Source organism: Andrographis paniculata, unplaced genomic scaffold, assembly GCF_009805555.1.
Source record: "Andrographis paniculata isolate CXL003 unplaced genomic scaffold, ASM980555v1 Contig69END, whole genome shotgun sequence".
Lineage (NCBI taxonomy): Eukaryota > Viridiplantae > Streptophyta > Magnoliopsida > Lamiales > Acanthaceae > Andrographis > Andrographis paniculata.
The window spans coordinates 1,500,282-1,522,829 of NW_026137605.1; the positions used below are offsets into that span (position 1 = coordinate 1,500,282).

Consider the following 22,548-nt stretch of genomic DNA (forward strand, 5'->3'; position numbering starts at 1 on the left):
GAATATTTAAATGCAAATTTTATTTTTTATATAAAATATAACATTAAAAAATATATACTTTTTAGGAAAATTTGTTTGGTGAATAATATAAATGTTGAAAAAATTTCAAACGATCGAACATCAGTCATGATAATATTCCATTCGTCCAATTAATAAGTAGATATTTTTACATTTTACGCGTAGTTTTAAAAATAATAGTATTTTAATTGCAACAAATAGTTAAAAATAATATAAAGATAATTTTTTTTTTTATTTTTTGTCTAAAAAATAATGATGTTACTACCAAATAAGGATATTTATGATAAAATAAAGTACTTAATAAAATGATTATTTTTAATTAAACAATCCAAAATAAAAATAAAAATATATATGTGGATGGAAAAGAATAATATTGTAATTATACCATTTAGGTTAAAAGTACTCCCTCCATCCCAGATACCATGTTCACGTTGCAGTCTCTGTCCGTCCCGCATACTATGTCACTTTTCTTTTTTGGAAAATGATTACACACTTTAATCTCATTTTAAATTTTTTAATTTTATTTTTTTAAAATTTTAATTAAACTAATTAATTATCTTAATCTTAATTTATAATTATTTATATTATAGATTAATTATTTTCACTAATACATTCTTAATTATACCCCTCCTAAAATACCATGTCTACAGTGTAGCAGACACAGTATCTTGGACGGAGGGGGTAATATTTTAATTATACCATTTAGGTTATTTACGTTGCACATCAATTACGAACTAAAATTTGGAAAAAAATCCAATATCTACAATAATGTGCCCCGACCCCCATATATATATATATATATAATTGGGTAGGAGAGTGTGTGTGGGTAATGGTAAATTTGCACGTATTGTCAACCTGCAATTTAAAGTAAATAATAGTTAGCAATAACTTTTATTTGTACTTTTACCATTAATTACCTCCCCTACTATATTAATAGTTAATAAATTATTAAAGTATGTAGCAGCTAACTATTTTCTATGATGCATTCATGAAATAATATAATTCATTCCCAAATGTATTTTCACACTTAATAATAATTATTGATATAACTAAACTGATGTATGTTTTCCCATCGTAAAATACTATGCATCACTGAAAATAAAATATAAGTATTTGATCTAAAAACCATAATAATAATAATATCATGCATATATTAAAATTTTATAATAATAATAATAATACATGCATACATATATTGACTATTAGTAAACCAATCTCCATCTAACAAACAAACAAACCATAATAATAATACATTTTTATTTCCAATAGAACCAAACAAACCCAAAAAAAAAAAATTAAAATTAAAAATAATTATTTTTTACTCCCTATTGTATTTCGAAAGTTTAATATTTTAATATTAATTATTATATCAAAATTCACCCAAATTATTTCACATACCTGTGATGGATGTGAAATTCTTCACATGGCAAATGGTTGGGTTTTGGGGATTTTGTGAAACCGCCAGCATCCCTCAAATAAATGGCTACTCTGTGGTGAAGAAATACAAATATTTATCAACATAAACTAAACAAAAAATGCAAGAAACACCCAAACTATATTTTGAAAATAATATAACACCAATGGGGCCTTCAAAATCCGAATTTTGTTGATCAAACATACAGGATAATAGAAAAGGTATTTCCACCCTTAACATTACAGTAAGGTTAGGTTTGGAAAGAAGAATTAACACAAATTTTGCTTGGTTCTCAAATTCACAACTATAAAAGGTACTATTGAGCACAATTTGAAAATCGGTTAATATCATTTACAAAACCCCATGAATTGGGGGAGGGGGGGGGGGGGGCGGCAGCCAGCAGTGCCCCCTCTAATATAATTGTGTATATATATATACATGCATACATTGAATTGTAAGCAACTTGGATGTTATCAAGTGTATTTATTAGAAGCTAACCTTTATCATGCAATCCAACAACAGCTGCCTTGTCAGTAGCTGCACTAACAAAATAGGCTCAGAAGCTTAACCAAATCAAAGAGGTACAAACATAGTAATAAATACATGGATAAATGGAAAATGAGCTCAAGCCAAATGCTGAAAAACTTACACAACCATTAGAAGGAAAGGGTTTGTAGATTTGAGGATCCAATCTGGACAACATTAGGCAGCAGAAAGTGCTCAGACAACAAATTTGTGCCAGCGAACCAAGATCGCTTTAATACATTACATAGATCCACATATTTTACATACAAACACAAAAATAAGTACTTAATCCAAACCTGGAATCTTCAACAGCTGTGACTGCAAATCAGAAAATAAAACAGAAACTGTAGGCAAGACCTGCTGCTTATGTACTACTAAATTAACATCCTTCCTAGCATGATGCAAATACTACTACTACAATATTTTCCCCAAAACTTAATGTTAGAATGCAGATAATGAATAAAATAGCATAGAACACAACAGTCTTAACAGCAGAGCCAAACCAATCCCAAATATATCGGCAGATCACACTCTACTGGCGTATCAAAAATTCATTATGAAAATAAGCCGGTGAATCGTAAAATTGCAAATTCAAAAATATCTTTTAACCTTGATTTCAAGTGCACAATCCCTTTCAAGTGACCAAACTGGAACATACTTCAGCTCCTTGTCATCCACAGCATCTTTTGAACACACCAACTCCAAGTGCATACAGTACTAAATCCCTGCAATTCTACGCTCTCCAACTACATCAATAAATCATTTTAAAAACGAAAAACAGAAATTTCGAATCCAACCTTTCAGTATAAGTATACAATCATCTGCACGCATAATTCACCCACAGAATGAACCAAAAAAACAGTTACCTCGGGAACATCAACCGGAAGTCACATTAATCGGAAACCAAGACCCAAGAGTAACAAATTCACCAAAGGTGCAAAGCCAGAAATATTACCTTGGGAAACTCGTGAGAAATGACTAGCTGACGATTGGCTTTCCAATCATGGCTGACTTAGCAACGAAAGTCAAGAGGAAATGGAAATAAATTGGGTATGTGTCGCAGTGTTTAATAATGCTTATTACATAATATATATATTTTAACCGTGATGTAGGCAATTGACATGGCCGTGTCTTTGATGATGCAGCAATTATTCAGAGCAGAGGCATACCAACTCTCCCAACATGACTGTAAGTTGTAATGATCTTAACACCTGAATCTGAGCGTTAATCAAAGGTCTATAATGTCTTCATTACAATTTATCATATTCATTACGCTAGCCCAATACTGCACTGTATCCAGCTTCCTTACCAACATGTTCATGCTGCAGGTGGTTTTTCTTGTCCAATTTCTGTCCCGGAGGCATTCCTAATGCGGCGTAAGTACCTGAAAGAACGAGCGAATCAGCTGGATGTTCACCTAGGATCTCCTCCAATTCCAGTTTCACACATTCCGCCAATTCTATACAGCCATAAGTCCTACACGCCCCGAGCAATGCACGCCAGGCAGTGGTGTCCTTCTCGACTGGCAATCCCTTGATGACCTCATATGCCTCTTCGAGCAAACCGGCGCGGCCCAAGAGATCCACTAAACAACCGTAATGCTCAATCTTCGGCACCAATCTGTACACTTCCACCATTCTTTTTAAACACATCACCCCCTCGGTTACTAGCCCTCCATGGCTGCACGAGTTCAGGACTGCCAAGAAGGTTACTTCATTCGGCGTGAATCCCTCCTCCTCCATTCTGCGGAACAGCCCAACTGCACGATCTGTTTGTCCGTGTAACCCAAGGCCCGAAATCATGGCTGTCCAACACCTCACATCTTTGCTTTCCATTTTATCGAAAACATCAATGGCCTTCCTGAGTAGCCCACTCTTGACATAGGTGTCGACTAATGCTGTCCCGAGAATGACGTCAAACTCCAACTGCTGATGCTGTTGCTTCATGTACTCATGAACGTACCACTCTGCAGTGGACAGTGCGACGGATGCAGAGCAAGATGAAAGAAGCCCTGCCAAGGTTGATGAATTGGGCTGCACATTGCTTTCCTTCATCAATCTCAGCAATTCCAGCGCTTCTTTGAGAAGTCCATTTTTGACATATGCATCAATCATACAGTTCCACAAGACAACATCCTTTTCTACAACAATGGCATCAAAGATTCGACGTCCAGAACGAATGCAGCCATGTTTCCCATACATGGAAATCAAAGCAGTAGCCACATTCAAATTGGACAAGAATCCAACCTTAATGCATAATGTGTGCAGGGAATCTCCTAAGGAAAAGTTTCTTGTTTCCCCCAAAGCAGAGAGAACATTCACCATAGTTGTCACGCTGTAGCCAACGTTGTCCCTGCACAAACCCTTAAACAAAAGCAGTACAAATTCATGTTGAGCCGCGTGAAGATAGCCCCCCATCAAGGTGTTCCATGAAACCAAGTCTTTCCTTTCAGCCAATTCACCAAACAGCCGATGGGCATCGCCAATGCTCCCACAAACACTGTAGAAATGCAAAAGGGCATTCTTAACATTCAAGAATGAATCAAACCCTAATGCCAGAGCAAACTTGTGAACTTGAATCCCACTCCAAACATCCAACAAGTGAGAGCAAGATTTTAGAACTGAGACGAAAGTAAATTGATCGAGCAAGGCACTTCCAGTGTAGTTTTGACTCCTTATCATCTCACTAAAAAAGACTAAGCCCTTCTGCGGATCATCGCTCAACGAATAGCCTCTAAGCATTGTGTTGAACATGTAAAGATTGGGGCTTTTTATCTCCCTGAAAATACTGGATGCATAACAAATGTCTTGCAAACAAATCCTCGCAAGAAGCTTGCTTAGTGGAAATGGGATGGTGTCGAGCCCGGACTTGACCATTAAACAGTGAATCTGAGCAATTTGAATGGTGTGCTTGCATGATTGTAGAAGGGAAATGAGATTCTCGTATTGATGGTCTGATGAAAAGAGTGAATAGCTTCGGAAATTGGGAGACACCTTCCACAAACACAATGCAATATTGCTTCTGATCATTAGCCAGAAAGTAAGGAGCTCGACGCTGCAAGTGATCACTCTTAACTGCTAGTTCAAGAAATATTAAACCCAACGCAAGAGTCTCATTGATGAGGTTTAAAATGTAATCACTACCAACCAATGTCATGAATAATGCTGCACAAATTAATGAAACATAAATCAGCACTTTCAAAACATAAAATATATGTTCCTCAGTCATATATATATATATATATGCACACATGAGCTTCCGTGTTTTATGTTATATAGATCAATTTAGCTATGCAACAATTCCAATAAGAGCTCTGGTCTAGCACACACATATATGCACTGAAAAAAACAATCAGTTGGCAATCCATATTTAAAGTCCATAGAAATTATTGAGTATTCTGTTGAAAATTTTGAAAATATATAGAAGCAGTGAAGACAGGTATAACTTCCAAGATATGAAGCTGATGTATTTTCAAACCATTTTGACAGTTTCTTGAATAGGGAGGTTCAGAACTATACTTGTCTATACAAACCATTAGCACCTTTCCCTTGAAATAAACAGAGTTATATTCCTCATACTACGACTATGTTTTCCCCCTATTTAAATTTGCGCTTCTTGCAAAATTATAGTTTTATTTAAATGTCTCCTTTTTGAAAAAAAAAAAAAAGAAGAAGAAGAAGAAGAAAAAATTGACTGCAGTATCTGATAGCCGATTGAAATTACTAATTTTCTGCAAAATGATTGAATGCTGCAAGCATTTGATTATTATTATTAAATTAACCTTGCTGGAGTGTTGGAAACACAAAACAGCAACATTTAGCAATGAAAACATGAATGCATGAAGATCGACTTGAATTAATAAAACATCAAACACTACAAAACTCAAAATTGCTGTAAATATTTAAAGATTCTCATACTTGATTCTCTTTTAGCGATGAAAAATAAATTAAAACGACGGGAGGGGCCGAAATCACAGTTTCAATGCAGCGGGTATTTGAGAATGTGAAAATTTGATGTTTTATAGGAAAGATAGACAACAAAAACACGCCAAGAAAAGAAAAACAATAAAAGGCTAATAGGGGCAGTGAGTGACAGAACATAAGAGCATCATAATTATTGACTTGATATACATCCCACTTCAAAAGTCCTCAATATTTTCAGAATGAATATATCACAATTTCAAAAGACAAAACAATGAATCATTAAAAAGGAACAAAAAACACATAAACAGTGAAGGGAGTCGGTGGACAGATCCAACACCAAAATTAGAAATAACTCAACAGATTCCCACATGCCCTGTTTCCATTACTATTATCATTATCATCATAACTAAAATTATAAAGGAAGAAAAATGCATGCATACACGTGCCGTATGGCCTATGCTGCAGCCAACCGCTTAGGAAAAATATATATATTTTTTTGTACAGCAGCAATAATAAGTAAAGCTCTTTGAATTCTTACAATTTGCATACAATGTAAATTAATTAATACCTGGTGTTTAATTGCAACAAGGGAATTATGCAATTCGACTCACTTGATCCAGCATACTAACTGCACGTGATTCAAAGCCCTGTTTGGATTGAAGATTTCTTCTGGCACTAATCTGAGGCTGTTTCTAGAAGGGTTCCTGTTCAACACGCTTCAAGAACTGAATACACAATTAATGAACTAAAATAATCAACTGGGATAACTGGGAAATAAGTAATCGAACCATATTCATCATCATGATCATATCAAATGCCAGCAAATTTACAGATCCAAGAAACAACTCATTCCCAGCTCACCAACTTGGACTATATATTTTCATTATTCAAATCAAATATCATGACATGGAAGGAAAGACAAGAGTAAAAATAAATAAATGAAAAGTTGAAAACTGAGATGAACACATGTGGACATGAATAATTGAAACTTTAAAAATGTCAAGAATTAAGCAAAGAAATAGGTGTGTTTCTTGAAGATTCATTTTTATTATAAAGTGATATCATGTCATGTGCTGTGATTGCTGCTATATGGCCACAGTTCAGTTTCGATATTAAATTCTTCTGAAATTTTTAAGACAAATATATGATTTCATTCTATTTTAGTATTAAGACTTCTATGCCTTCCTCTCACCATCTTCAATACAGTATTATAGCAGTGTTCTCATATTTACAGTCAAATCTTAAATTGATGGTTCAGTGTGAGCTTATGCATAAAAGCGATGTTTTTATGGACAGATACTAAATATTCATCACCAGTCAGAAATACAATAAATATGAATTCACTTATTGTTGGAGATTAGTTTCAGACATATGTGATGTTCTACTACTCTATTAGGCAAAGATAGAAACAGATTACATTACTTCTTAGAAGCACTCTATCCATAGATGCCCTACATATCTGACAACAAGAGAAATTCCACAAACAATTAAATGTCTGACACTGATGGATAATCCGGAATCATAATATGAGTTAGAAAGTTAGAACTGTAAATTCCTTACCTTATAGTCAAATGTAAATTTATTATAAGCATGACTATTGAATATCGAGGAGAGTGGTCACATTTAGAAATCAGTTGTTTCAGATAACAGCAATACGAACAAAACATCAGACAACAACATTCCTAGGTATGAGTTGTGATCCCAAGAACTTCAATATCATAGGGACTCCTTTAAACATAATAGACATGTGTGCGTATAGACCAACAAAAAAGCCCCGAGAGGTAAGGACCATCAATGGTCATAAGTTTCTGCAAGGGAAACACAGCTCAAGTCATAGTGTCATACATAAATATAACTTTATAAGCTACCATTACTTATGGATGAGCTGCCTCTAAGTTGAGGATATTGAACAACCAACTAACCTTGCATAAAAGATTAAGTTAATAGGAAGCTGCATCTTTTTACATCTTTTCATACTTAATTCCTCGACATGGACAATAAAATGAAACTAAATGCCATAGCAAGCTTGTGAAATATAAAAATTCCACAAAATATAACCTACAAAAATCTAATTCCAAAATGAATGCCCTTCAAATATTATTTAGCCTAGGTGGAAAAGCATAAACCTGTCAGATTCTTCAAATTCATATTTCATAATATCATAAGTATTTGACTTAAATAAAAAAAATTTACAACAAACATACACACAAAACTGCGTATGGAAACAGATGATTAAATTAAGTGAGCTTTAAATTCACCAAATCAGAAGTTAATGTTCATAATATCTACTTTGGCATTGAGAATAATATAGCTATCTAAAATCAACGACGAAAATATAGCATTGAGAATTATCTATGATTCTATTGAAAAACCAGGAATTTATTGTACCAACAAAAATAGCCAATTGAATCAATTTGGTATGAATGTTGGTCTCAAATTCATACTACACAAAACCATGTCATAACAAGAACTCGCAATCATCCCATAATACCTCAAGTTAGCACCACATTTCACATTAGGATAAGATATATCTTCGAAAGTTTAGTCTAAACTCCTTATTCTTTCTTGAGCATAAAACCGGGCATTGGAGTTTATTAATATGATAATATCATCAAACAAACAAATATATTCATCAATTCTCACTCAATTACTATCATCTCTAAAGAGAAGAGGAAGCCTAGCGGAGAAAGCACCGGTCGGCTCGAGAGCAGCTTCAGCTTGGAGGCCTTGCTTGATGTGATCCATGCGTGCCATAAGTCGTTCCTGCTCCTCCTTCAATGCAGCGTTGTCCTCCGTGAGGCCGTAAATGCGGTACTTCTGGCCGAGCGATGGGCAACTTAGCAGTAGAATGCCCGTCATAGCGAAGAATCGTATGAAGCTTTGTTTATGTTTCCTGACATTTTCGAAAAGACCAAGAAATCTTCGGTCGCCATTAGGGTTTCGGATGCTGCTAGCTGCTGACAGCGGGGACTCCATTCTTACCTGTTCTATGATTGGCGCCAAACTCTGTTTTCGATTTCGAAAAACTAAAAACTCAAAATAGGTTTAGAGCCCAAGCTCATCAATTTTATCATATTTTTTAAATTGTATAATGTGTTGTCATATTTCAGTATTGCATATGTGGAACCCAGAACATGAACGACGATTTCCAAGAACACATGACCTAGTAGTATACTAACGCAGGATAACCAAACGATTAACACTTCATTCATTCACTGCATTATAGTTCAAAACCAAATTCCAACAAATCAATAAGAGCGCCCTGCAACTCCGATCAAAAAAATAATAATAATAAGAGCGCCCTGCAACTAACCAACCAAAATAGCAATGCAGAAACAAGAAAACATCAACACATCCAAGAAATTGAAAACGGGATGAACAAGATTACATATGTCTAGCGCAAACTTTCACCGTTGGCAACAACAAAAAACTTTTAAAAAGAAATCTCCAGCCTCTGCGAATTAAATCATTGGAATACATTTCCAGTCACTTAGATTATCAACAATACAATTTAACCTGTTCCTAGGTTTGAAACTAAAAATAGTGAATAATTAAATCGCAAAGGTAAAAAAAACGTAATAAAGATTCAGAAACCAAACCAAAACAAAAACTCAATCACATAAAGTTGGAAGACATTGAAACTGAACCTTAAGGAAAAGGAGTTGAAGAGGAATCGATATGGCAAAACAAGCCGGCCTGCGAAATCTTGGAAGTGAAGGAGAGATTTACAGCGGGGAGACCGAGATACGGCAAATCTGCGAGGGCTTAATCGTAATCACACAAATGCTCCATATTGATTCCCCAAGGATCATACAGAGTGTGAGATTATGAGACTATGCCAAAAATATGTCTACGAGTCTCCCTCCGCCCCCACGGATCATACAGAGTGAGATTCCCGAAGGTTTAACATCTTTGTCGGGTACGAGTAAATTAATTGCAGGTGTGTAAGACGTTTAGAGTGCGTTTGTTTGGGGATTGAATTTCATCTAATTTTTTTTTTCCAAAAATATCAAATCAAACACCTATTTTTCATTTTTTATATTATATTAAAAATCAATTTTACATTCAAAACATCACATATGTTTATATCACATCATACAACTATTCAAATTCAAAATTTTTACTATTCAAATCTCAACTCAAAATCCAAACCCCCAAATAAACACACATTAGAAAATTATAAGTCCAAATATATAAAAATAATGAATATATAATTTTTTAAAAAATATGTTAAAGAAAAAGTTAAGTAAAAAAATCAAAGCTATTATTTTTATGTATAAATTAATTATATATATTGTATATTGATAATTTAAATACAAATTAATTAATACGTATTATTATATATTGATATATGATTATTTTTATTAAATTTAAATATATGAAGTATGACAGATAAAAAAATAAAATAAAAAAATGCACTCTGAGTTAAGACTGATAGGAATATTTATTTACAATAGCAAAAAGTGATAGATGAAGTGTCAATTTATTTATTTTTTTCGGAGCCACGGGTGTAACAAAAACAATTATCAAATCAAATCCGACTCTAAATTTTAGAGCTACCCGAATATGACATTTTACTTTTGCATTTTTTTTTATTTTTTTATTTTTATTTTTTTGTCCTCAAAAGCCAGCTAATAATTTGTAACATTAATAGTTTGAGAAAGAATCAGCTTTAGGACAGGGAGTTGTGAAGAAATTAATTAAAGACAGCTCAAATGTGTGATCAAGGAGAATAAAGATGGAGAGAATAAAGTTGAAGATTCTTCAATGTGTAAGACTAAGAAAGAGCCTTCTTCTACACTCTCTTGTTCTTGTAGTTAGTTGTAGCCATTTCTACTTTTACATCACATTACTAATTCATTCTCACCGGCGATTTTTTTAAGGTTTTTTTATTAAAATATTATAAATGACAAATATAATACTCTCTTCATCCCGTAATAAAGTATTTCTTTTTTTTTTAGTAGTTGTACTATCTACCTAACATTACAAATACCCTTACAATTTACGATATATTACACAAATGTCATTACCTTTATATCACACATACTAATAAAGTTATTTTAGTCATTTCTATTTTATTCCTACTATATCCAAATATAATACTAATATTTCTAAAACTACGTCCACTTGTAAAGTTTACATTTGTTTTTTTGCGTGTTGATCTTTGAATATTAATTATTATATCAAAACATAGTACAAATTAAGGAAAAATGACAAAAATATATCTATTAGTGTTTTATAGTACTAATAGAATGACGGTTATAAAAAAAAATTATACAAATATAACGATATTTTTAATATTAAATACAATGACACAAAAATAAATGTAAACTTATACGAAGAAAGTAATAAACTACGCAAAAGTAAAAATTATATTAATAATATATCCAATAACAACACCACATCTACCAATAATAATAGCTACAAATTCGCAGCAAAGGAAGATGAAATTAACTTTTTTAAAAATATATATATAATTAAAGTTTAATTATAAAATTAGAATTGAATTAGATAATTATAAAGAAAAAAAAATTATAAGGAAAATTTAAAATTAAATTTTCATATATTCAAGCATAATTGAATAAAATTTAAAAATATAAACTCTCTTAAAATAAAGGCTACATGAGCAATTGCTAGTGTTGTTCTTGTTATTACCATGAGAAGCTCTGATTCTCAGCAGGTAATGCTCCTGGCTTTCACCTCTGTAATTAATTATTTAGCATAGAAGCAGCAGCAGCAGCAGCAGCAGCAGCTCAGCAATAAACAAAAATTAATCCAAGAATCTGAAGAAAGAAAAGCAGCAGACTTTGGACTTTGGAGTGTAAAAGGGAACCTTTGTCATCATGGATGGGGTCGGGTCATTCCCTTTACTTTTAATTTGCCTGTTTATTGTGATCTTGATTGTGGCCTGTGGGTGGACGAGGAAGAAGAAGAAGAGATCATATATATATATATATAATATATATAGAGTAGGAATTGGAATTGGAATTGGAATTGGAATCATCCCTTTAATAAAGCTAACCCTAAACCCCTCACATTATGCTTTCTGTACACCATCCCTTTTTCATAAAATATGCTTTCCACTCATCAAGCTAACTTAAGCCTGTTTCTTCATATCCAAAAGACAGGAAGAAGAAGAAGAAGAAGAAGAAGAAGCCAGTAGACCTTTTCTTTCTTACTTTCTGTTACAAATTACAATCAACTCTAAACCCTAAACCCTAATTAGTTAGCTCCAGTGATGACGATGAACCCTCCTCAAGGCCAAGACAGCGACTACAAAATCAAAGACACAAAGCCCCAGCTGGGAGAGCGGTGGCCGCACGGCGGCGTCCGCGGCGGCGGAGGCTGGATCAGCAGCGACAGGGCCGCCAGCACCTACGACCTCGTCGAACAGATGTACTACCTCTACGTCCGCGTTGTCAAGGCCCGGGACCTCCCTCCAAACCCCGTCACCGGGAGCTGTGATCCCTACGTCGAAGTCAAGCTCGGCAACTACAAAGGCAAAACGCAGCGTTTCGACAAGAAAGCCAATCCCGAATGGCACCAAGTCTTTGCATTCTCCAAGGACAGGATTCAATCCTCCATTGTCGAAGTTTTTGTCAGAGACAGAGAGATGGTCGGGAGAGACGACTACCTCGGCAGAGTAGTTTTCGACATGAATGAAGTCCCGACCAGAGTCCCCCCCGACAGCCCTTTAGCCCCTCAATGGTATCGCCTCGAAGAACGCCGCGGCGGCGAGGGAAAATTGAGAGGAGAAGTAATGCTCGCAGTGTGGATGGGAACTCAGGCCGACGAAGCTTTCCCCGAAGCTTGGCATTCCGACGCCGCCACCGTCCATGGCGAAGCTGTCTTCACTGTTCGATCAAAAGTCTATGTCTCTCCCAAACTATGGTACCTCAGAGTCAACGTGATCGAAGCTCAGGACATTGTCGTTTCCGACTCGCAAAATCAAGTCTTCGTGAAAGCACAAGTCGGGAATCAAATACTCAAGACGAAGGCCTGCCCCTGTTTTTCGCCGAGCACGAATCCATTCTGGAACGAGGATTTGATCTTTGTCGCCGCCGAGCCTTTCGAGGAGCAATTAGTCCTGACGTTGGAGAACAAGGTCACGCCGTCGAAGGACGAGCTGAGCGGGAGGATCAGTTTACCGTTGAACATCTTCGAGCGGCGTTTGGATCATCGACCTGTGCATTCGCGCTGGTTCAACCTCGAGAAGTTTGGGTTCGGCGCGTTGGAAGGCGACCGGAGAAAGGAGTTAAAGTTCTCGACGAGAATTCATATCCGGGTGTGTCTCGAAGGCGGGTACCATGTTCTCGACGAGTCGACTCTTTATATTAGCGATCAACGGCCTACTGCTCGACAGCTTTGGAAGCAGCCGATCGGGATTCTTGAAGTCGGGATCTTGAGCGCGCAAGGGCTGCTCCCGATGAAGACTAACGCGTACTGCGTCGCGAAATACGGGCAGAAGTGGGTGAGGACGCGGACTATAGTCGACAGCTTGAGCCCAAAATGGAACGAGCAGTATACGTGGGAAGTTTACGATCCCTGCACCGTCGTCACTATCGGCGTTTTTCACAATGGCAATTTGGGAGGGAACCCGGCGAAGGATTCGCGAATCGGGAAAGTTAGGATTCGTCTCTCGACTTTAGAGACCGATAGGATCTACACTCACTCGTACCCGCTCCTCGTCCTGCAGCCGTCGGGAATGAAAAAGATGGGCGAGCTTCATCTCGCGTTTCGATTTACTTGCCTGTCGTTGGCGCATACGATTTATCTATACAGTCGACCTTTGCTGCCTAAAATGCATTACCTCCATCCGTTCACGGTGAGCCAATTGGACAGCCTGAGGTATCAGGCGATGAACATTGTTGCGTCAAGGCTCGGGAGAGCCGAGCCGGCGCTGAGAAAAGAAGTCGTCGAGTACATGCTGGACGTCGACTCGCACATGTGGAGCATGAGGCGAAGCAAGGCCAACTTTTTCCGAATCGTTTCCCTCTTCTCCGGGCTTATATCGATGAGTAAATGGATGTCGGAAGTCTGTCAATGGAAGAATCCGATCACCACCATTTTAGTCCACATCCTCTTCTGCATCCTGATCTGCTACCCTGAACTGATCCTCCCCACGGCGTTTCTGTACATGTTTCTGATCGGAATTTGGAATTTCAGGTCGCGGCCTAGGCACCCTCCTCATATGGACACGAAGCTTTCGTGGGCAGAAGCTGTTCATCAGGATGAAATGGACGAGGAATTCGACACTTTTCCTACATCGAAACAGCAGGACGTGGTAAGAATGAGGTACGACAGGCTGAGGAGCGTCGCCGGGAGGATACAAACAGTCGTTGGGGACATGGCGACGCAGGGAGAAAGGTTTCAATCGCTACTGAGCTGGAGGGATCCGCGGGCGACGAGCATTTTCATCGTTTTCTGCCTCTTTGCTGCTGTTGCATTGTATGTCACTCCTTTTAGGATTATTACATTGCTGGGAGGCCTCTTCTTCCTCAGACATCCCAGGTTTAGAAGCAAGATGCCGTCGGCGCCGAACAATTTCTTCCGGCGCCTCCCGGCACGCGCCGATAGCATGCTGTAGCTCTAGCTGCATATCTACTTTGCTTCTTCATCAAATTCCGATTCTTGTTCTCAAAGTGAAATGTTATCTTATGATTATTCTGGTCTGGTTTGGTATACATTGATGTTAGAGTCACAAAAAATGACGCGACAATCCGGCATGAAATAATTGAGTTTGAGTCGAACATTTTGACTCAATTATGTATACGAGTTGACACGAACCCGACACGATAATAAACAAGTCGGATTATGATTGAAACTTTCAACTCGAACCTGCCCAACAACCCTGACTATTAATTTTTAAAATAATCTAAGCTAGTTCATTGAACACATTACACTAGAGCCTACAAAAACTAACATAACACGACAATTCGACAAAAATCAATTAGATTTTAATCAAGGATTTTGACATAATTATCGGGTTAGGAATGAGTGATTTAACTCATTTAAAGTATTCAACCCGACATAAACTCGACAAAACTCGACCCATTGCCAGGTCTCATTGATGTTAATGCTGTTCGAATTTTGATCTGTTAAAAGCCAATTTGTGATGATCAAGAAGAACCAAGAGATTAGGAATAAATAATGCTCAGACTTACTGACTTGACATGAACATCTCAAGTTTGAATAAATAAACAGCAGCAATTCAAGATTATGACGATGATCCAGACAGACACAGAGACAAACTCTACAGTAACAGTACGGTGCAAGATTACCATGAAGCTAGTTTGTCTCATGGGGGAAGATGATATCTGATACCCACAAAAATAAAGAAACCCTAAAATGCACAAATTATCAAGTTTTCATCATCAAGAAGTCACCCTTAACCTTACCTTCATCACAACATGCAGTCCGTCCTCGCCGGCAGCCTCCGGAAGAAATTAAGCGGCACGGAAGGAAGCTTGTATCTAAACCTCGGATGCCTCAAAACGTAGAACCCCGCGAGAAGCGCCACCACTTGGAATGGCGTCACATAGAGCACGATCGCGGCAATCAGACAGAAAATAACAAACAGCGCCGTCGCTCGAGGGTCGCGCCAGCTCAGCAACGATTGTAACCTCTCCCCTTGGGTCGCCAAGTCACCGACCACTGTCTGAATCCTCCCTGCAATGCTCCGAAGACGATCATACCTCATTCTTACAATATCCGCGGGGCGAGAAGTCGGAAATGTGTCAAACTCCTCGTCAAGTTCGTCGCCATGTGCAGTATCGGCGCAAGACAAACGAGTATCCATGTGGGGTGGGTGCCGCGGCCTCCATCGATAGTACCATACGCCGATCAAGAACAGGTAGAGGAAAACGGTAGGCAGAATCAGCTCGGGATACATCACCAAGATCAAGAACAGTATATGAATGAGAACGGTCGTGATCGGATTCTTCCAGTTGCAAATCTGATCGAACCATTTCCCGACGGCAATTAAACCGCTCAAAACCCCCATGATTCGGAAAAAATTCGCCTTGCTCCGCCTCATGCTCCACATGTGCGAACCAACGTCGAGCATGTACTCGACGACCTCCTTCCGCAGCGGCGGCTCGGCTCGACCGAGCCTAATCGAGACAATCTGAGTCGCCTGATGTCGCAAATTGTCGAGCTGACCGACGGTTAGCGGATGGATATAGTGCATTTTCGGCAACAGGGGTTGCGAGTACATATGCATCATATTAACCAACGACGAGCAAGTAAACCGTACGGCTAAATGAATCTCGCCCATTTTCTTAACCCCGGAGGGATGCAAAACCAGAAGCGGATACGAATGCGTGTAGACGCGATCCGTTTCGAGAGTCGAAAGTCGAATTCTCACCTTCCCGATTCTCGCATCCCTTCCCGACTTATCTCCTTGTAAGTGACAGTTGTCGAACACGCCTATCGTCACCACCGTGCATGGATCGAATACTTCCCAAGTATACTGCTCGTTCCATCTCGGCGTAAAGCTATCGATTATCGTCCTCGTCCTGACCCATTTCTGCCCGTATTTTGCGACGCAGTATGCGTCGGTCGTTACTCGACCATCCTTTGTTTTCATCGGAGACAACCCGTGAGCGTTCAAGATCCCCAACTCGAGAACGCCGATGCTCGACTTCCACAATTGCTTCGCCGTAGGCCTGAGATCGCTGCTGTAGTGCGTCGACTCGTCGAGTACATGATACCCGCCTTCCAAACAAATCCGCATATGAATCTTGCTTGCGAATTTCACTTCCTTCTTCTTCTCCCCTTCGACGAGGACATGCTTCTCGAGATTATACCACCGAGTGTTGACGGGTTTGTGATCCAATCTCCTGTCGACGTACTGCAACGGGATCGCGCACCTGCCGAGAACCTCGTCTTTGTTTGGAGCGACACGATCTTCGACGCTTAGTATTAACGGCTCCTCAAACGGCTCCGCCGCAACAAACATCAAATCCTCGTTCCAAAGAGGGTTTATCGTTTTGTTCATCGACACTCTCGTTCTCAACGCTTGATTCCCGAGAATGGCCTTCACGAAAACTTCCGGAAACCTGCTTCGATCGCTCGGCTGCAAATCCTGAGCTTCGATAACATTCACCCTCAGATACCAAAGCTTCGGCGACAAATAGACCTTCGACCTGATATTCGCAAGCCCGTCGGCGCCGCTGACGGCAGCAGCGTCGGAATGCCAGGCCTCGGGAAACGCCTCATCGGCTTGAGTACCCCACCAAACAGCCAACATTAACTCTCCCTTCGCCTTCTCATTCTTTCGATCGTCGAGTCTGTACCACTGCGGAGCCAGAGGACTATCCGGGGGAACCCTTTTCGGAATCTCGTTCAAGTCAAACAGAACTCGACCGATGAAATCATCCTTTACGAAATCCTTATCTTTCACGGTGGCCTCAAGAACCGACGCCTGAATTCGATCCTTCGAAAAGGCAAACACCTGGTTCCACTCCGGGTTCGACTTCTTCTCGAAATGACGAGTCGTGCCCTTGTAGTTTCCGAGGCGAACCTCGACATACGGATCACAGCTTCCGGTGACGTCCTTTCCGGGTAAATCTTTCGCCTTCACTACCCGGACGTAAAGGTATTGCATTTGCTCGACGAGATCATAGGTGCTTGTGAGCTTATCTCCGGTAATCTTCCCGCCACCGAGGTGGGGTTTGGTTTCTTTCAACGAAAAATCTTCCTGCAGTGGCCTCTGCATCTTGTATCCTTTCTACACACCTGAACACAAAATTATGTTACAAATAATGATCAGAGATATTGAGGTTTGCAAATTGCAATCATTCAACAATAAACAATGCCAAGAACTTCGAAATAACACAGCCAAGATTCAAAGATTTTCCATTTTTATGCAGGCCTAAAACCTAAACATGAGAAACTCCAGATCTAAGAGCTGAAAAGTGAAAACCCCTCAAACAAAAAGCAAGAAACATTAAAGATCATCGAAAAATATTTCCAATATATCAATTTACAGACAGCCAACAAAAATTCGTAGTCTTCACAGCTAAACTCATACCTAAGGCAACAGAAAAGACAAGCAAATATTTAAATACTGAATCACGTCCATGTCCATATAAAAAAATTCAAACAGATCTAAGAGCTCAAATATATATATATATATACACACTTCTAAAGGTCACTCTCTTAACCGCTTAAAATGATCGAACAGCAAGAAAGATCGAAGGAGCTATCAAATAGCCATACCGACAAAACCAGATGTGATTAGTAAAAAATAATAAAGAAAGAGCCTTACTACAGAAGAAACCTGGCAATCCCCAAAATATTAACTCAATCCTTCAGATCTGGGAACATAAAAACTGTGAAAAAACACATCAGTTCATATCCCCAAGTAAACAGTTAGCCGATGAGAGAAAGAACACAACAACCTATTTAACAACAAAAACAAACGTAAATATCCGAAATACGACATTGATGAACATGCTGCATTATATATAAAACTCATAAAAACATTTCTTCTTCTTGAGAAAAACAATCTACCCGAACAATGCGCTTGGAGACCAATCCTCAGATTTTTATGTCAATTTTCTTTTTTTTAATTTCACAGTCAAATAAGTAAAGAGCTTTAAATAAAGATACGAATAAAGGTGGGAAAAGAGAAGGCACATATGAATATACCTTGAAGGTTCACGATAAGGTTCTTCAGCAGAGGAGAAAAAGGAAAAGACGGTGAGTAAAAAGGATTCAAGGGTTTTGGAGCTTGTGGCCTTTTTTTTTTTTTTCTGATTAATGAAAAAGAAAAAGCAAGAACACGAACACAGACCTGAGAGAGGCCTCCCCTCTTGTATTCCTTTTTCTTCTTTGGAGAGAGATCTAGACGGAGACGGAGACGGAGAGGAACAAATAAAGGAAAAGCAAAAGGTGGGGGGTGGGGTGGGGAAAACGGTGGGGGACACTCAGAGGGCTCTGTCTGATGAATTTGCTTTTAAAATGCACCAAGCCCTGCCCAACTGCGTATGTTCTTTCTCTCTCTCTCTATCTCTATCTCTATCTCTGTCCTGACCTGGCTGGTTAATTTCATTTTGCCCCTCTGAGTCTTTGGGAATTCCAATTTCACCCCTCTTTTAAGTAAGTAAAAGGCACATGAGATTTAAATATAGCTTGATTTCCCCTCCACATTCTTTCATGCGTGTCCATTTTAACTTCTTATAATTTACCCCGTCCTCTATCCCTTATTTAATGGTTTGCTTTTTTTTATACTAAAGTTTTAAAAATATTAATATTATATTTAAATATAGTACGAATAATAAAGTAAAAAAAATAAAAATAATTTTATTAGTATTGTGTGATATAAAAGTATAAAATTTGTATAATATATTATAAATTGTAAGAATATTTTTAATGTTAGTAAAAAATACAATTACTAAAAAAAATAAATACATTGTTACGAGACACACTAAGATAAAAATAGATAGATTGTTACATCTTCAACCCAGCGCCACTAATGGCCCTGAGTTGGTTGATTTGGCGTCGGTTGTCTCCAACCGTTGCCAAATCCTGTGCCATTTTGGCGTTGCAGTGTTTGCTTTATATATTTTAAAAAAAAAAAAAAATTCATTTTTAAATTTTAAATTTTAACTTTTAAATTTATTTTTTATTTTTCTAAATTTTTAAAAATTTGTTTAAAATAATAGGAAAATTTGAATATTTAAATAATAATAGTAAAAATTGGAGTTATGATTGGAGTAAAATTACTATAACCGCATATTTAAAGTTAAAAGTGGATAAATGTAATTGATGGGTTAAATATGGCCTAAGTGACAGAAAGAAAAAGTATATTGTAATCTATCATGTATTTTTTTTTCATAGAAACTGTTTATTTTTGTCTATTTTATATATTTTATTTTTAAAAAAAAAAATATAATTATATACTTTAATTATATTTTAAATTTTATAATTTATAATTTTTTAATTTTAAATAAATTATTTAGTTATTTTTATCTTTTTATTAATATATTTTTAAATTATTTATTAATTATATTTTATCTAAATTGCTCTGTCCGTAGGAATGTAGATATTTTTTTTTATGGACGGAGTAAACATTAAACAATATTTCCATTTTTGTAAAAAGAAGGCACAGAAAGAGTCCTTACGTTTGTAAATTGATAATAGTTGGGAGGGGTGAAGTGCAAATAATGTTTGTTCGAATGAATACACATTAATTACAAATATTTGTATGTATGTATTGTAATGCAGCTGTCTTTGTGTGTCGGAACCCGACGTCACGCGTGCCACGACTATGGTCGGGTCTCGCACGTGCCGCTCCCGTGTATTTCGCAGTATTATAATTATTTTATTTTAATTACTTAGGTTTGTTAATCTACAAATCCATATATGTCTAACATTATAAGAATAAATAAATAAATAAATAAAAAGAGAGTCCATATACGATACGTGTACGTCCTAATTCTCAGTATTACTTAGCCAAAAGTAATTGCATGACATCGATTGATCATGCCATCTTCAACTCATTAATTTTATTTATCCAGATTTATGTTCAAATAATTGTTATAATAATTTTACTTTAATCATAATTCAATTTTTTACTATTATTTTTCAAATATTCAATTTTTTCTATTATTTTAAACAACTTTTAATTTTTATAATTTTAAATAAAATTTTAAAAAAATTAAATTAAATTTAAAAGTAAAATTTATAATTTAAATTTTTTTTTAAAAAAAAAAACAAACAAACACATCATAAATGGCATTTGCTACAGTGCAACACCAAAAATAGTGTTGCAATTGGCGCCCGATTGGAGACCGTTAGCGGCATAAATAGGATTGCAACGTCAAAATTGACGTTGCATTGGAGATGCACTTAGTGGCTCCAAATTTACGTACATAATATATATGTTTGATATAATATTTTATAAAAATATGTATTTAAATTTTTATAATAAATTAAAAAATAATACTCTCTTTGTTTCAAAAGTATAGTCTTGTTGCGTTGAACACGATATTTAAAGAATATTGATATTACATTGATAGTAGGTAAAAAGTAAGGATAATTAGTATAAAAAGCAGTGATAATTGTGTAATAATAATGAAAAAGTATGGATAGTTTTACAGTGATATGATTATTTATGGATACGAAACTATTATTTTGAAACGGACAAAAATGGTAAACAATACTATTGTAATAGGACGGATGGAATATTTTATTAGTTATTAAAAATATTAAGATTATTTTAACATTTTTATTTTTTTATATTATATATATAATAATATATTTGTAATTTATGTAAAAATTAACTGTATTTTGATATTAATATATAATTATTTTTTATTATAATAAGAATAAAATACTAAGTGGCCCATAGAAAAATAATAAAAATAATAGTATTTTTTTAAATTTCGTAAGAACTCGAAGGAAAAAAAAAATTGATAAAAAATAATAAATGTGTTAGATATATTAATATTTTTTATTGAAACAAATGAAATATATATTTAATTTGATATTTTTAAAATTATAGAAAGAATTAATATGTGTGATATATTAATATTTAAAAAAAATACTCCATTCGTCTCAGATATCTTGTCCATGTTGCCGTTCTGTCCGTCCCACATACTATGTCATTTTTCTTTTTTTTAAAAATGATTACACACTTTAATTTTATTTTAATTTTTTTTTAATTTTAATTAAACTAATTAGTTATCTTAATCTTAATTTATAATTATTTATATTATATAATAATTATTTTCACTAATACATTCTTAATTAACTACTATTTACACCCTTTTTAAAATACCGTAGACAGGTATCTAGGACGGAGGGAGTAATAATTTTTTTGTTAAAAGAACACACTCTTAGTTTTACAAATTTTCATTCAGAAAAGAAACTTTGGGGGTTTTAAAATTTTGAAAAATATTAAGAATAATAAAAATTTAATATTTGATATGATGTTTTTGTAAAAAATATATATATTTAATTTTGTTATTTATTATTATTATTATTGAAATAATATCGAACATCCAAAATTGGTGTCTAAACAAGGCGCAACTTTTGAAGTGTTATAGGAATAAATAAAAATTTGCTTACATAAATAAATTTAGATGATTGGAAGGAAAAAAATGATTAATTAAGAAAAAGAAAATTTCAATAAAATGAGAATATGCGGAGACAAATTAAAAAAAAAAAAAAAAAGTAAATTATCCAATTGACCAAATTATCAAATCCAACACATTTTCTTAGCTATCACGTCCATCAAAACTACGAGCTCCAAAATCAAACCTATGAACATAAAAACAAAAACAAACAAAAAAAACAGTATATTGTGTTTACTTGTACAATTTTAATTTTAATTTTACTATTCCAATATAATTTACTCCCAAAAACATCAAATCAAATTTTTATTTTTTATTTATTATATTACATTAAAATTTAATTTTACATTAAAAACATCACATATATCAAGTCAAATAACTATTTCAATTCAAAATTTTACCATTCACCGAATGAGGTGAGGCGATCCGGCACGCCACCCGAGCCGTAAGTTGTAATGCTCCGTGGTGCGTCAGCCCGATGCCCGGAGAGGCATCAAACTCGCTGCACGGCGCATGTCGTCCCCCCGGCTCGGGCGCCATCGTGACATGTTGTGGTCTCTGTCTGGGAATCAATCAAATCAAATCA

General features: G+C 36.0%; 3 protein-coding genes across 12 annotated transcripts; 1 reads left to right on the forward strand and 2 right to left on the reverse strand.

The window, feature by feature from the left end:
* Positions 1-728: 728 nt before the first annotated feature.
* Positions 729-9,804, reverse strand: LOC127263676 (pentatricopeptide repeat-containing protein At1g26900, mitochondrial). Of its 3 annotated transcripts, none has more exons than XM_051292820.1 (6): positions 9,528-9,804; positions 6,449-6,584; positions 2,082-5,121; positions 1,931-1,969; positions 1,417-1,506; positions 729-873 (listed from the first exon to the last, which is right to left on the reverse strand). In XM_051292820.1, the coding sequence occupies exon 3, from the start codon at positions 4,984-4,986 to the stop codon at positions 3,232-3,234; it is 1,755 nt and encodes a 584-aa protein (XP_051148777.1). In that variant the 5' UTR covers positions 4,987-5,121; positions 6,449-6,584; positions 9,528-9,804; the 3' UTR covers positions 729-873; positions 1,417-1,506; positions 1,931-1,969; positions 2,082-3,231. The 3 variants fall into 3 exon arrangements, with proteins under 3 accessions (XP_051148777.1, XP_051148780.1, XP_051148779.1); XM_051292823.1 differs by having other exon boundaries at positions 6,449-6,605; XM_051292822.1 differs by lacking the exon at positions 9,528-9,804 and having other exon boundaries at positions 730-873; positions 2,082-2,124; positions 2,567-5,121; positions 6,449-6,602.
* Positions 9,805-11,879: 2,075 nt separating this feature from the next.
* LOC127263460 (FT-interacting protein 1-like) lies at positions 11,880-14,730 on the forward strand. Its single transcript, XM_051292485.1, has one exon. The coding sequence runs from the start codon at positions 12,119-12,121 to the stop codon at positions 14,465-14,467; it is 2,349 nt and encodes a 782-aa protein (XP_051148442.1). The 5' UTR covers positions 11,880-12,118; the 3' UTR covers positions 14,468-14,730.
* Positions 14,731-15,015: 285 nt separating this feature from the next.
* On the reverse strand, positions 15,016-18,804 carry LOC127263461 (FT-interacting protein 3). Of its 8 annotated transcripts, none has more exons than XM_051292493.1 (4): positions 18,680-18,804; positions 18,535-18,556; positions 18,164-18,215; positions 15,016-17,619 (listed from the first exon to the last, which is right to left on the reverse strand). In XM_051292493.1, exon 4 carries the CDS (start codon positions 17,597-17,599, stop codon positions 15,284-15,286), a length of 2,316 nt encoding a protein of 771 aa, XP_051148450.1. In that variant the 5' UTR covers positions 17,600-17,619; positions 18,164-18,215; positions 18,535-18,556; positions 18,680-18,804; the 3' UTR covers positions 15,016-15,283. The 8 variants fall into 8 exon arrangements, with proteins under 8 accessions (XP_051148450.1, XP_051148444.1, XP_051148447.1 ...); XM_051292487.1 differs by having other exon boundaries at positions 18,152-18,215; XM_051292490.1 differs by lacking the exon at positions 18,164-18,215.
* Positions 18,805-22,548: the final 3,744 nt, after the last annotated feature.

Bases quoted from the DNA above. Each gene is read 5' to 3' on its own strand.
- LOC127263676 (XM_051292820.1), bottom strand. From the start codon at position 4,986: ATGATCAGAAGCAATATTGCATTGTGTTTGTGGAAGGTGTCTCCCAAT.
- LOC127263460 (XM_051292485.1), top strand. From the start codon at position 12,119: ATGACGATGAACCCTCCTCAAGGCCAAGACAGCGACTACAAAATCAAA.
- LOC127263461 (XM_051292490.1), bottom strand. From the start codon at position 17,599: ATGCAGAGGCCACTGCAGGAAGATTTTTCGTTGAAAGAAACCAAACCC.